The sequence below is a fragment of the Caenorhabditis briggsae genome (assembly GCF_000004555.2).
Source record: "Caenorhabditis briggsae complete genome, chrV, whole genome shotgun sequence".
In the NCBI taxonomy this organism is placed as follows: Eukaryota; Metazoa; Nematoda; class Chromadorea; order Rhabditida; family Rhabditidae; genus Caenorhabditis; species Caenorhabditis briggsae.
This window is the reverse complement of record NC_013488.2, coordinates 8,971,313-8,985,896: the sequence shown is the minus strand read 5'-3', so window position 1 is coordinate 8,985,896 and position 14,584 is coordinate 8,971,313. Positions and strand designations below refer to the sequence as shown.

Genomic DNA, 14,584 nt, shown 5'->3' with positions numbered 1-14,584 from the left:
ACTTAAATCTCGGCTCTCACATGCAAAAAGAGAAAAAAGCTAGAAGAGAGAGAGAGAGGGAGAGAGAGAGAGAGAGAGAGAGAGAGAGAGAGAGAGGAAGAGATGGAGAGAAGATGGAGAGCTTCAGTAACAGAAGCAGGGACAGAAGCAGCTCGCGCATACACATACACAGGCCTATGCACATTATAAAGAAGCATGGCGGCGGAAGCAGTAGTCTCGAGATGAGAGGAGGAAAATAGATGAGGAAAAGATAGAAGCAGCGAGTTCGAGAAAACATGCCACGACGAAGTGAGCCCCAGGGTGAGAGAAGAAGCAACAAGAAGAAGAAAAAGAAGAAGAAGAAGAAGCAAAAATAAGGGGAAGAGGGCAAGGAGAGGCGCCTGGAGAGTTGAGCTTGTTGTATGTTTGAATGTGATGAAATGTGCCATGTGTTAGATATGTTCGCTTTGATGTCTATCTCATCACTTTTTTATTATTATTTTTCATTTGTTTCAAAAAAGAAAGTGTCAAACTATATTTTTAGAAACAACTTTCAAAAACCTCAACCTTGAACCAAGATCTGCTTCTTTTTCAGAAAAATCAATCTCTAAAAGATAAATGTAGGTCTGTGAAGAATGAGAATGACTCAGAATGATATAGAAAAAGAGTTGAAACATGTGATCCCTTTCTATGTTTTGATTGAAATCAATTGCTTTGCTGAACAACTGCTCGTTGGCGGCCCGCCGTCCTGGCTTGATCACTAGCTGCTGATAATTGATTAGAAAATATATACTGGCTATGAGAAACGGCTCTGAAAGTATACAACTACCGTGCCCCAGAACTTCTGGACCAGGGCGGATGCACATGCTTCTTCCAATCTCATCTCGTCGTCAAATAAAGTCTCAAATAAAAAAAAACTAGTTCATCAGATAGAAATTCGCTTAAGGCAAAAATATCTCATTTCGATTTGATGCTCTCTCGTGCCCCGGGACGATGCTGCTACTGGTAGTGTTAGGCACAAGCAGGAAGAGGAGTACGAGTGTTGGAAGAGAAAAACGCTCACACGCATAATCCGTCTGAATGAGCGGCGGCGGGAGGAGCGGAATAGGAGGGGGTGAAGAAAAATTGGAAAGATGATGTACGTTCACATTCCAATGCTAGTGAATCCATGACCATAGATGTGACTTGCTGAGGTCCAGGAAGGATAACTGTGGCAGAAGTTATTTGATGTCGGAAACTCTCCAACTGGACCAGTTGAAGTGGTTATCCGGAATATCATAATAGATCTCATTCTCTGTTAGGGTTTTGTTAGGAACCAAGCTAGGATCCTAGATGTCGTTGAAGGCTTGAGAATAATTCATTTTCACAGGCTCTAAAAGCTTTTCCCGTGGATACATCCGGTGGGAACGCATCGATGTAGGAACTTGGTGATAAATCTCCACTTCTCTTTTCTATGTTCTCCATCATATTGAGACTTAGATTCCAAAGCCGCGATGACGCTGTCAACGCCTTCATCATCAGCATCATCAACGATGACGACGACGATGACAAGGCGGCCGACCATTTGAAAGGATAGGGTCGTCGGTGTGTGTACATTAATCCGGTGCTGATCTACCCGGAAATGAATAGAGAGAAAACGAAGAACAATCAACTAAACAACGCCATCACCTTCTAAAGAGTAATTTGTTGGTGGCAGACTATGAAAGATTGGTGAAGTCAGTGGAAAAATAAGAAGATGGAAACGCTGCTCTCCGCATGAGAGCAAGAGCGCAAAAGTGAGAAGCCACCGCCCATCTTTCAGCTAAACCCAATGACGTGGAAAATCGAGTGTATGTGAATGTGGATATGTGTAAGAGTCTACATTCAATAGAGAGAAGAAGAGAGAAGAAGTCCGTGTTTTTCTGCGCAGTTTGAAAAATAAAAAGGATGCTTGTGTCCGAAAGAAAGGGACAATGAACTCTTTCTCTAGCTGACTTCTATAGGAATTAAAAGAACCAAATCCCTGTAGTCTACATAATGAGAACCTACACGAATATCCTTCGTCTTGGAATCCTCGAAGACCACGGAGCCCTCGGAGTCCGTGGGGTGGCAGATATCGTCGGTGGCGCAGAGGATGATCTGTTGATCGCCTTGTTGAATTTTCGCCACGCAGTAGACAGATACTCCATTTTTAGACACACAGTTCAATGTGTGGGGAGTGAATTCAACAAAATGTTGGGGCCAGAATAAGCCCGCGGCGGGCGCTTGTTTCGCCTTCCATGGATACTGTTCCCTAGCAGAGGCAGTTTTAGAGAGGGCACTCGAATGGAAAAAATTCAATCTAGACAGAGGAATGATGCAGGCCCTGATACTGAAAATTTGGCCGACGAAAGTGGGTGTAACAATCAGATAAGGGTCCCCCCTTATGTGCTTTTTGCATTTTTTCCAAAAATATCAGGGGGTGAAAATTTTCATAAGGCCCCCCCCCCTTAGTGTTTTGTCTCAATTTTTCAAAAATATCAGAAGGTGTATATTACATAAGAGTCCCCCCTTACGTCTTTTTCAAGTTTTCAAAAAATATCAGGGGGTGTTTACCACTCGTATTTGGGACTGGGAATGATGGTCTGAGAAGCTGCTCTGTTTGGGAAAAAAAAATGAAAAATGGTTCGTTCAGCTAGAAAATGGTCTTGGCTTATTTTTTAATTTCGAAAAAAAAGACGAGAATAAAAGAACCATCGGAACATACAGATAATATTCTGGTGAAATAAAGTCGGAGCTGTGGACAACTACCGTAGTCTGAAAAATTTTTTTCGTTTTAGGACTTTCAGCCACAGCCACTGGATTTCTCTTCCACAGTTTCGATTTGTTTTGTACCAGAATAATAAAGATATTCAAGAGCGGAGAAAACCAAACCGAGATCATTCAATTGTAGTGTTTTCGTGACTTTGGAAGATTTGAAAATGATGAGATAAGGTATGGATCGGTTCCAGAGTGTGGTTCCAGAGTGTGTATGTTGGAAGTATAAAAAAGAATAATGAGCCTTTCAAACTGAAGCAATGAATGCACGGAAATCAGGCTTACTCGAAGAGAGTTTAGAAAATCAAGGGGGTATAACTTTGAACGGAAACGAGGTCAAAAGTTAAGTAAAAACGAAAAATGAATAGAATATGTGTACTGTAACACTACCCAACAAAACGACGAGTACCTTATGATGTTAACAGCGAATTCTCGATTTGAATAATTTCCTATCGAGACCGGTTCGTTTGTTTCAGTGAGAGACAGAGAGAGGGACAGAAGATAGTTTCTTCCAGAGAATGCCAACTTTTTTCCCTCGAATACATTGAGCCTTGGTCTACAGTGGGCGTTTGTTTCGGGGCGCGACGAACACCCGGCAGCCGAACAAATATCGTAAGAGAAGATGGGGGATCGATTATGTATTTACTATATATTTCAAACGAGAAACAAGGCACACAAACTGTTATTTTTTCCTCCGACTAGTTTTTTTTCATCCAGCTTTATTGTGCAATTGGTTTCTCTGGGAAGAGAGGTACGGCAATACAATTCAAGCTAACGAATAGGTCATATCTGATGGGAAGACTATATTCCGATGGCAAGCAAGAAATGAACGAAAATCGAATTTTTAGTACCATAATATTTTTCCAGAACATCAGAAAATTGACGAACCTATAACTTAAAAGAAATTAACTCCAGTTTTCGAATACCGTATTTCATTTAATAGGAGCTCATTCAAATCCTCACATTTGAATTCATTTATCTCGATTCCTTTAAAAGATATGAAAAAGTTGTCAACTGATAAAATGGTGGTGACTTTATGAAACATATTCTATCAGTTGACACATTTTCGATATTTTCCATATAAATGCGGATAATAGAGTTCAAACTCGACAGCTAGGGGTTCCCTCTATAACAGGTTTTACAGCATATGGAATCCGAAATAATCGGGAATTCTTATAAGATTTGTTTGATCTGCAAGCCTTTCCGGACTTTAAATAACAGAAGAAAAAACTGAGAACTTTTTTTCTCTTTTGTATACATCACATTTGAGCCAAAATGGAAAACGATATTTTTTTAGTGTATTCGAAGTCTTTTCATCAAAACCAATAGAGTCGAGAAAAACGTGTGAAAGATTCCAGGGAAAGGGAAAAACGATTTAGCATTAACTTTGTTAAATGATTCCAATGAAAAATTTAAATGCTCGAAGTAATTGTAAAAAGGAGTCTTGGGAGCCCTGAATGGCCGAACGAATAAAATCCAAAAATGTGAAAGAAAAAAGGAGAAAGCGCAAGAGATCAATAGTTTGCTTCCTTTTTTTGAGTTGAGCGCCTTTCAACAACTACTTTTTTATGCACAAAACTTTTCGTTATGAGGAAGAGAAGAAGAGGAGAAAAATGAAAAGAAACAAATTCTGCTGGGGCAGTCTTCGAATCGGTTTTTATCTTGTTTTCTGTCATTTATCCGGATGAGAAAGGAGAAAAAACCAAGAAGGAATTAGATGATAGGGTTCATAGGGGGAAAAGTAAAAGGGTGGTAGTTGCTGGAGAAGAACAGTTTGTAGTTTGAGAACTCTCTTATCAGGAAACGAAATGAGCCGATTATCAAATAGGGGAAACTGTGACATTTACCACAAAACTAATTTGCCAGTTTTAGGATATTCTCTGCACTATTTCTTCTTGTAACTTTGAATTTTTTGGAATTGGGAGAAGAAGAAGGCAACATTCGAAAAAGGAGAAAAAATTGAAAAAAAAAGTTTTTCAGCTGGAATCTTGTAAATTCAGTCTGGTTTTCTTTTTTCACCTTTTTAAAAATCTGTTTGGAATTTGAAAATTCGGAAAAGAAGTAGAGAATTTTGAATTTATTCAATTTTCGCTCGAAACAAAAAGCGATTCTGGGTAGTTTTAAGCCACAGAATCTAAAACTCTTTCTATTTTTACTGGATTTTCCGAATTTTTCATGAAAAGATAAGTCAAAACTCACTTGAAACCTCGTCTCGAAATTATTTTCCTTCTTCTTCTCAACACGACGGAATCAACTCTTGGTGATACTTGCCCGTTGAACGCGTATTTACTCTTCTTTGTCTTCCAAAATCCGTTTGAGATTGATCTCCGACTGAAGAACTTCTGAAGATGATAAAAAGTTTTAAAATCATTATTTTTTTATAGCTCACCATATTATGTCATCCTATGGACCAATGATAGAAACCTGTCAGAACAGTGAAAGATTCAGCGAACTAAATCTAGAATTCCGATCATCGACACCCATGTATAGTTTCAGTGATAACCAGCACCAAAATCACTTCAATATGAAAAATTGATGAGAATCAAAAATAGCATAAAATGCTTTTATTTTAGAAATTGTGTTGTATGGAAAAAATTGTAAAAAATTTAGAGTTGTATTATGTTAGTAATCTTCCCGATCTCCTCTTCCCGGGAATCTGACACGATCTCTCATAGGACGCTCCACTCTTCCTGGCCTGATTGCATGTGCAGAGGATCCCATTCGTGACATCACATCGTCCTTCTCGTATTCTTTATCATCGTTCTTTCTTTTTTTCAACGGCGACGACTCATCGGATGCCAGCGAACTGCTTCCTTGGCCGAAAAGGAATCCACACTTCACAGCTCCTCGACCCTGAAATTCAATTTTATAGAATTATCCAATAATTAATAGATGATCGGCAGAACTCGATCATGTTATTAAGCCCTTTTATTTGTGGAATGCTTCCACTGAGGTAGTTATCTAGTCTCATAATGTAGAACGTTAGTTAATGAATACTGTATTTCCTCCAATAGAAGCCCACCGAAACCGTTAACTTGGAGCTCAATTAACTCGATTCCTGTGAAAGATATAAAAAGTTATCAACTGATAACAAACATATCTGTGATATTATGATAAATGATTCATCAGTTGAAATTTTTTTTGATATCTTTCGAAGGAATCGAGATAAATTAGCTTAATATTTACGGTTTAGGTTAGCTTCTATTAAAGGAAGTCCGTACGGTAATTTAAAGTAACTTTAATAAAATTCCAAATTTTTACCTTGACTTTGACACCTTGTGGTACACTGATTTTCTCTTTCTCCTCTTCTTTTTTGTCTTCTTCGTAGAACCGTGTATCATGCTCGTAATCCCACTCCAACTCTTTTCCATCTTTATCAAATACATTCAGTCCACCACGATTCGATGTCTCTTTTGTCCAGAAGGATTGATTTCCCCGTTTCACTCCAGTCTTCGGAACTTCACTACTACTCGATTTGACCATATCCTTAAAAAAGAAGAAGTATTTTCGAAACTTTTTTTTTGAAAGAACCTGATACTCATGATGAGTCGCAAAACGGATAATGACAAACATATTGGCTGGAACGTGCTTCGTCAACACTCTCCATTTTCCATTCGGAACTTCCCGAGAGCCAACATCCACAGTGACAAAGTCAGTCTTCTCGCTTGCTACTATCCCTTTCTCTGAAATAAAAGATTCGTCGTAGAGAATCTCCCTGTTTGGTATTATTTATTCCTTGTTGTTTGCATACAATTCTCGATTCTCTCAGCTCATCATAAAGAATGAAAATGTCAAAAGCAGAATAATCGCATAAGCAAACTTGATTACATCCGTTCATCCACACCATACTCGTGGCTCCTCTCTCTTTATTTACTCTCGCTCATCCCATTTTCGACACCTCCCCAAGTTGATCCTTTACTCATCGCAGTAACTCTAATGTGATTAGGCGGATAGATATGATAAACCTATGAAAATAAGAAAACATGTCAAGTTCGAGTGTAATCAATGCTCAGAAATAAGATAATCAGTTCCGGAATTACAGGGGAAAACTGATTGAGTTACCGTATTTCCTCTAATACCCCAACCGTCAACTTTGAGCCTCGATAATCTCAATTCCTGTGAAGGATATCAAGAAGTTGTCAACTGATAACATATGAGTGATATTACGATAAACAATTAATCAGTTGACATATTTTGATATCTTTCACAGGGATTGAAATAATTGAGCTCGAACTTGACGAATTGGATGGGCTTTTATTAGAGGAAATACACACAGTATGAAGGCTCGAGTCATAGAACTGAATTTCGAATTTCAAAAAAATTATAGCCGGTCCCCGATTCTCGATGTCTTTCAGTTGTTTCTTTCAATGGAATCCCTGTTGAGCCTATTAGTTTGACAGGCTTTTGTTTCTTTGAACATCGTTTCCGAGAACACTGTCACTAATTCTACTGGATAATCCCTAAATGAAGTCCCTCTCTTGTGGTCACAAATTTCTCAGAGATGTCTATATGATGCAGTGACGCGAGTTGACCCAGTATCCTGTTACTTCATTGTGCGATCCCTGTTGTGCTAACTGCTGCTGCTGCATCTCTATTCCAAAACAACGAATCCCGCGGTCCCCGACTTGTCGATCGAGAAGGATCGGTGACAAACGAACATGCAAACACAGTGGATCTCAATGAGAGTTGGGGTGTGGGGGGAGGGTTATCCACCCGACAACTGAATACAGTGTGAACTGTGTACTCGAGAACAACGACACAAAACAATGATACAGGAGGAAGAGGGAAACTAATAATGACAAATGTAAGCGGCAGTATTAACCGACTCAGTATGGATTGCGATAGAAACACTAAACTAACATAACACACATACGCTCTTTCTCGTTCTTTCTGTTTCGAGTACTATTATTCTATTGAATACGTTGTGTTGTTTGGAAATCGAAGAACGCGATGTACGTTTACAGGTGTGTGTGGGCGAGATGAACTATTGGATCCCTTTGAATTCAATACCTATAGACCTGCTCATTGTTTACATTCAAGCAGAATCAGAGTTTCGAATTCAACAATAACCACTCGACCCCTTGATGAAAGAAGAAAATTTTTTTTTCATAAACTATAAACACACAGCAATGTATCCTCCACTGGCATAGATTGTTTATTGGTTAAAGCGATTCTTGGCTACTCCATTATTTCTCTTTGCCTTTCAGCCTTGATTTTTACTCCAAATCAATCAGGAGAATTCAGTTCAACTAATAATATGCAATGTTGACAGCGCCCACATGCTTGTTCAAACATCACTTCCACAGATCCCCTCTACTTTCCAGCTGTGTAATCATCCAACATACCGTTCGGCTCCAAACCCTCAACCAGTTCCACATAATCATCCTTCTCTTCTTTGATTTGCCCGTCTTCTAGGTCATCATCGTCGGAAATCACCTCGCCGTCCTCGTTGGCCTTCTTCCGTCCACGCACACGACGCATCAGTTTAGACATGTTGAGCATCATCTGGAATTAAAAAAAAAACTAGAAGAGTTTCTTAAAAAATTGCTTACAGCTGCAGCTTCTTGTCTAAAGTGAAATTGTACAATTGCCACTTCGTTTTTCTTCCAAACTTTCTCCGGACGGAAATCAGCGAAGATTCTGAAAAAAAGATTGAAAGGAGTTTTGGAAATTTGAGATTAAGGGTACTTTTGGATCTCAAACTCGTCCATCGAATCGGCACCATGGACAAGAACACAATCCAATCTGGAGTTCAGATCTGTTGCTTCAAGTTCCTTTCGAAGAGCAGCAGCTTCAGCTTGTGAGATCTGGAATAAGCTAATCATCATCTTTCATGGGCAATTGTGTAAGGCTCCTGGACATTTCAGATCCTGATATTTGGTTTGCAAAAACCACTATGCAAAAATGCAGAAAAGTTTTGAAACGTCGTGTTTCGAAACGTCCGGGAGCCTTGTGTCACTATCTAGACTTGAAAATTCCTAAATTCTGTCCTTACTCCATGTTTATGAAATTAATGTTCACATACCCCATTTTTACAGCTCTTTATTTTTTTCTCTGTCCGCTTTTCATCTATTATTCATGTAGAGTCAACTACTACTGTGGTCTCTTCTTTGTGAGTGTATGCGACTTTGGCATGTCGTTCAGCTTCTCTTTTTTCCCCATCCAGGCCTTTTTGAAACTCCAATTTCACTCGAAAATCCCAGCTTTGAAAAAGAAACGTTTTTTTCTTTCTATTAACACCCTATGCCCTCTGCCTCTCTCTTTCCAGTATACAGCCCTTTAGTTGGTGTGTGCCCCTGGAATAGGAGGAAACGAAAAGAACAAAGCAAAACGAAACGGCGTGACGAGGTTACTAATTACATATTATGTAGATGCTGCTACTGGCTGCTACTGGAGATGCGAACTGAAGGAAAATATGAATAAAGAAATATAGAGAAAAGACTAGACTCCGAAAATCCGGCACCAACATTTGCAGACAATAGGATCGGAGAAAAAGTACACCTTCCGCGCGGTCCGACTAATGAGAACGTTAATGTGCTGGTAGAGAAGGCAAATTAATTCCAAACAATCTACTGTCAATTAGGAATACTGTAACGGCTGGGGACATCTGAACGTGTTGGACGTTTCCTTCCTTGAAATTGATCAATCTAAAAGCCTTCTTGGAATCTCTTGTCGTTACCCGCGAAGGACGAAACCACGATTAAGATGAAATTGACAGCGAAGGGAAGCGATGCTAAAAAAGAAAGAGATGAAACCCTTGGTGTCTTGAGCAACCAAGCGGCAAACACTTCATTTTATGCATGATACGACTTGTTTCTTTTTGCTTCTTCTATTCCGGCTCCTTTTAGTGTGACGCCGTGCCGGCACCATCGAAACCACACAAAGTTGCCGTCTCATCGCTTACTTGTTATCTTGGCACTCAGGCGGCGCCACGATAATTGAGAACCAAATTGAGAAGGCACCACAGAAAAGAAGAAGAAAGAAGAAGGCGCCTATTACCACAGAAGCGAATTTGAGGCGACAAACAAAAAATGAATAAAAAATAAAAACTCACACATAGATGCTTCTCGTCTTCTTCGTTGATTCCGAATGCTTTTTCGGTGGCGATTTTCTCTTTTCGGTCGATAATTACATCAAGTCGATCCTGGAAAATAATTCATAGATTTTGAGTTTCCTTTATGTATACAGTAATCATTGGATACTCGCAAAAGGACTGGAACGAGCCGGAAACGAGCCTATTGGATCTTTGATCAGTATGTTGCGCATGAAATAGGTTACTCTTACAGAACTGATAGAGGGCAGGCCGCGGCTTTCAGCAAAATTTGTGGTCCGTAAATTTTTTTAAAGATTCATCTTTGCAGATAGTATCATATTGTAGTACTAGCCAAATTATATCAAGTCTACAGTAGGTCGAAAAATTGGGCCTCAAAAAAGCTTGGCCCAGTTCGTTGTTGGTTCGTTTGCAAACATGACTATTATATTTTTTTCAATAGACCCTGATCAATCATTTCCATAGCGAAATTTGTAAGAATTTTCCTCTTCTTTTTCCCATTCCAGCTGCACATATTTTCCGTTTTATTGCCACTTTCTCATGTGACAAAAAGCAAACCGCACAATTGTTCCCTACAGTATCCTATGCCACAAAAACGAAAAATCAGCAATAACTCTTTTCAACCACCGCCACTGCCACCACAATACGATCACTTTAATCGGGGACGGCCTCATAAATTCGGACCGATTTTCATCTTTCTCTGTGTGTATATATGTATGCGTCCGCATCTCCCCAGATTCTGTATCTTTCTCTTTTTTCCACACAGCATTTCCTTTTTTTCATTTTCTAACCATTTGCGGCGCCGCTCCTCGCTCACAAATTTCATGAGGATGCATGCGTGCGTGCTTGGTCTCTCTTTACTTGTATTAAGTTTCAAAATTGAGATCATGTTCAGGGAAATGTGGAAAATGACTCATTCCGAATGATTGGTTAGAATAAAAAGATAATTAAAACTATAGTCCTGGCATAGTCCTGAAAAAATGGGATATGTGATAAAAGGAAATGATTCATAAAAACAGAATCACGAGGGGGAAGCTGGAGTCATGTTATTTCAGATTCCCATGTTTCTATGGGATGCCACGTCATTTCATAAAAAATGCAACATGCGGGTACTCGATCAATGAGAGCCAGATGCGTCCGTGAACAAATTGCCGAGACTCTCTGGCGCCGGATGCCAAGATGCAATGTCGTTCCAGGCGAACAAGCACACTGAGCCAATTTTTGCTGCTTCCCTCTATTCGAATACCAATCACACTTGGTTATCGCGTGCTACCCGAGCATTCTATATAGATCATTTTGTAGTCGAAGAGTTGAAAAGGCCACAGCTATACAACTAATCATAAGGTTCTCCCGCTCGCAAATTGTGCATTTTGTCTTGGTAATTATTTCGGCGAGCAAAATAAGGGTACGGCATGCCACGCTAATCCGCAAGGTTGCTAGGATACCATCTCTCAAGTGAATTTGGGTGTCGTTCTTTACCCAGATTATTGGTCGACTATAGTGGAAAACGAGGTGGAGGAGTGCCTGAATCCTAGCGTAGTTATACGGTAGCCGCCAACATCAAAAACGATTTAGAATCACAAAGCGGATCGTTTGAATTGAATTGAATGTTGTCGAAACCTTGTATGAAATATGATTACACACAATTACATCATCATTAATATATAATTGGCGCGACGACGTACCACAACAGCATTGTGAATGAGCGCGAAATAACTGCCCCAGCCTCTGTCACAAATGTACAACACATCGATGTGCGCCGTCTTCTTCTTCTTCTTCTTCCTTTTTTTCTTCTCCTCGCTCCACTTTTCAACATCTTTCCAGCTCTTTTAAATAAAATATTCTTCACATACACACACGGACATATACACAACCAAACAGAGCGACCTGATGAGACAAAGCTTCTCAGAGTACCATAGTATCACTTTTTCAGTATTTCTAAAAAACTGACCAAAAGGCCAACAACAACAGAGCAAAGTATGGGTGTGTTCCGGCACACCTGAAACTTTGCTCACCTACGACATTCTGACAGCGAGGTTGAGACGAAAGTATCAGGCGGCCGGGTGGGCACAACCTGTGGAGAAATCTCCAGGATTAAGTGGAATAAAGGATAGTCCTCTTTAGACTGGAATAGGGGACGACCATGAATGGGGATGGAGATGCACCAAAGCGCCATGGGCACGAGAACACGACTGAAGGCGCGCGCCTTCGCTCACATACACATAAACTGAGTAGGGGACGAGAGGAAGGGGAGACACATTCGACGACCGCTCATATTGAGGGTGGAATAGGAGGACGAGGAGCGACGAAGAATGAGCGGGGCAAGAGGATGGATGGAGGAGGCGAGAGGAGAGGGCGCGCACACAGCCAAAAGGGGCGGGACCCCGGACTCCTCCCCACCTCACGTTTCAGATAGCTTTGAGCTTTAGATTCTACGGAGTGGTGTCAATGAAATGGGCGGAGTAATTGTTTGGAACCCAGTGTTGTGGTCTCATAATTTGAGGTGGAAAAGCCAAAGGAAGAATGAATATGCAAAACAAAAGTGATGATGGTATGGGCTTCGTGTGAAACTAGAATGGGAAGAATCAACACATAATCTCGTGATGCAAGTCGCATCATGCAACACAAGAAAGTAAACCAACAATGCAGAGTTAGGAGAAGTCAAGAGAGTAGCTGAGAATGAATCCTAAACTGTAACAGGCAGCTGAGGCTATCTGAAAAAGGAAAACGAGCTTCAGTGGCAGCTTGAAAAAAATCTAACCGGTCATTTAAATGCGTCCATATTGGGTTACTGAAACAAAATTATTGTGATGAACCAGGACGATGCAAGCATTGTTGCCACGACTGCAATTGTCACTTTTGCTAGTCTAAGTTCTCAAACTGTGTAGTCCTCGTAGCAGTGTGTAGTTCTCGCTCAACTCGAATTTAGAATCTCTGATCATTTTAAACGTGCCGAAACCCAAAAAAAAAACAATCCCGATTATCACCCAAATGCCACGTCACGATAATTATATATGGGAAGGCCATCTACAATCCTCGGCATTGTCATAAAACTTTTTGTGTCATCGAGTTGTTAGACAAATATTTCCGCGGCGCGGTTCGGTTCGGAAGAGACCACCACCTACACCGCAGACGGTATTGAATTGGAGGGGAGCAACACAAGGACACGCAATGAATGGCCTGACGAAAAGAGGCACAATAGAAGGGGCTCTCCTTCTCTGTCAAACCCCACCGCTCCGACAGTCTTTCTTCTCTTCCTCTTTTTCTGTATTTCTTCCTTCACTTTCCTCCGGACGTCGTCATCGTTGCCCCGGTCACTACCTTAACCACTAGGCTGTTTGTGTTCAATTACCGGCGCGCATTTGTGTGTATGTTCGCGTGTGTATGAGAAGATGAGATGAAGAATAAAGAAAAATGAGAGAGACTGAGAATATGCTGCTATAATTACACACAGAAAACCACATATTCTGGATAATGCGCACTGCGCATGCCGGACCAAGTGTCGTGTCAACGATTCGGCTTAATTTTGTAACATAATGAGGTTGTGTGTTATGACATTCAAGATGACCTCCTGAGACAATAATGAAGAATCAAACTTTGCACTTTGAGGAGATGGGATGAAGTGGGAAGAGGAACTAGCAGTAAACTACACATCATTTTCAGACAATGAATATTCACTAGAATTTTACTGGACTAACAATAGCGGCTGGATAAGGCAGAGAAAATGATCATTAATGCCTCTTATATTTTAAATCACACTGGTAGGGTGGCGTATAAGGATTTTACGATATATTTGTTATCATTATACAGGAAATCATACAGGGAAAGAACCAAGAAGCGAGCTGGGCAATTCGAGAAAATGCGAAACATAACTCACTTTCGGCTGACGTGGAACTTCATCGTCAATGGAGTCATCGCCGATGTCGTCATGCATCGAATTGTCAGATCCATAGTCAAGCTCGTCGTCCATGAGAAAACTGAAAAAGTTTTTGCAGAAAATACAGCGAACTATTGCGAAATCCTCAAGATAACATAGAAATATACAACGATGGATTTTTTACAGTCGAGGAGCTTATAGAAATTAGAAATTATAGTCAAAGTCAAGAAAAACCAAAAGTATATGGCATATGAAATTAAGTACGGGATTTCTGAATTCTTAGAATGTTTTTCAAGTAACAATAATTATAGAGAAGCGATGATGTTGTTTTCAATAATTTCTCATCAAAATATTGATTGACAATTCAGCGAAAACACAAAAAAGGAAGGAAAACAAAAATCTGAAAATCAATATTTAGGTAGAAAAAATATAATTCGAACAGCGCGCCGAAAGTTTTGGCTTTAGGGCGCATTTGCTGAGAGCTGAAAACCTCAATTTTGCGCGGCAAAACAAACCAGAATTTCGAAATTCTAGGTTTGCCAATTTTTCGAAGTCGTTTTTCTCGTTTTTTGACGTTTCTAGCTGTTTTTTTTAGGAAAAAAAGTGTCTCATAAGCTTCCATGTATAGATCGCTATCAAATGTATAGAAATCAGCAAAATATTCGTTCGATTTCAATGTTTAAAAGCGCTATTGACCTTTTCAGTGAACATCTTCCTAGGGAGCTCCCTCAATGACTGATATTAATGTATCCTATTTTTCCTATATTATCTTTTGATCCAGAACATGTTTTTTGTACAATTTTATTCGAATAAATCTTACTCGCGCTACACCGTTAGGGCACATTTGCTAACCGTTTTATTAAGCGATTTTTTGTTGCATTTCTATAGAATTCATGAATCCT

The 14,584-nt window shown here is 39.9% G+C and overlaps 1 protein-coding gene across 1 annotated transcript; it reads right to left on the bottom strand.

Annotated features, from left to right (window-relative positions):
* Positions 1 to 5,376: 5,376 nt before the first annotated feature.
* On the bottom strand, positions 5,377 to 13,775 carry Cbr-kup-1 (the record flags this gene model as incomplete). Its single annotated transcript, XM_045237451.1, has 7 exons — positions 5,377 to 5,607; positions 6,016 to 6,437; positions 8,100 to 8,259; positions 8,307 to 8,394; positions 8,443 to 8,561; positions 9,809 to 9,898; positions 13,683 to 13,775. The coding sequence occupies 7 exons, from the start codon at positions 13,773 to 13,775 to the stop codon at positions 5,377 to 5,379; spliced, it is 1,203 nt and encodes a 400-aa protein (XP_045097771.1).
* Between the last annotated feature and the right edge of the window lie 809 nt (positions 13,776 to 14,584).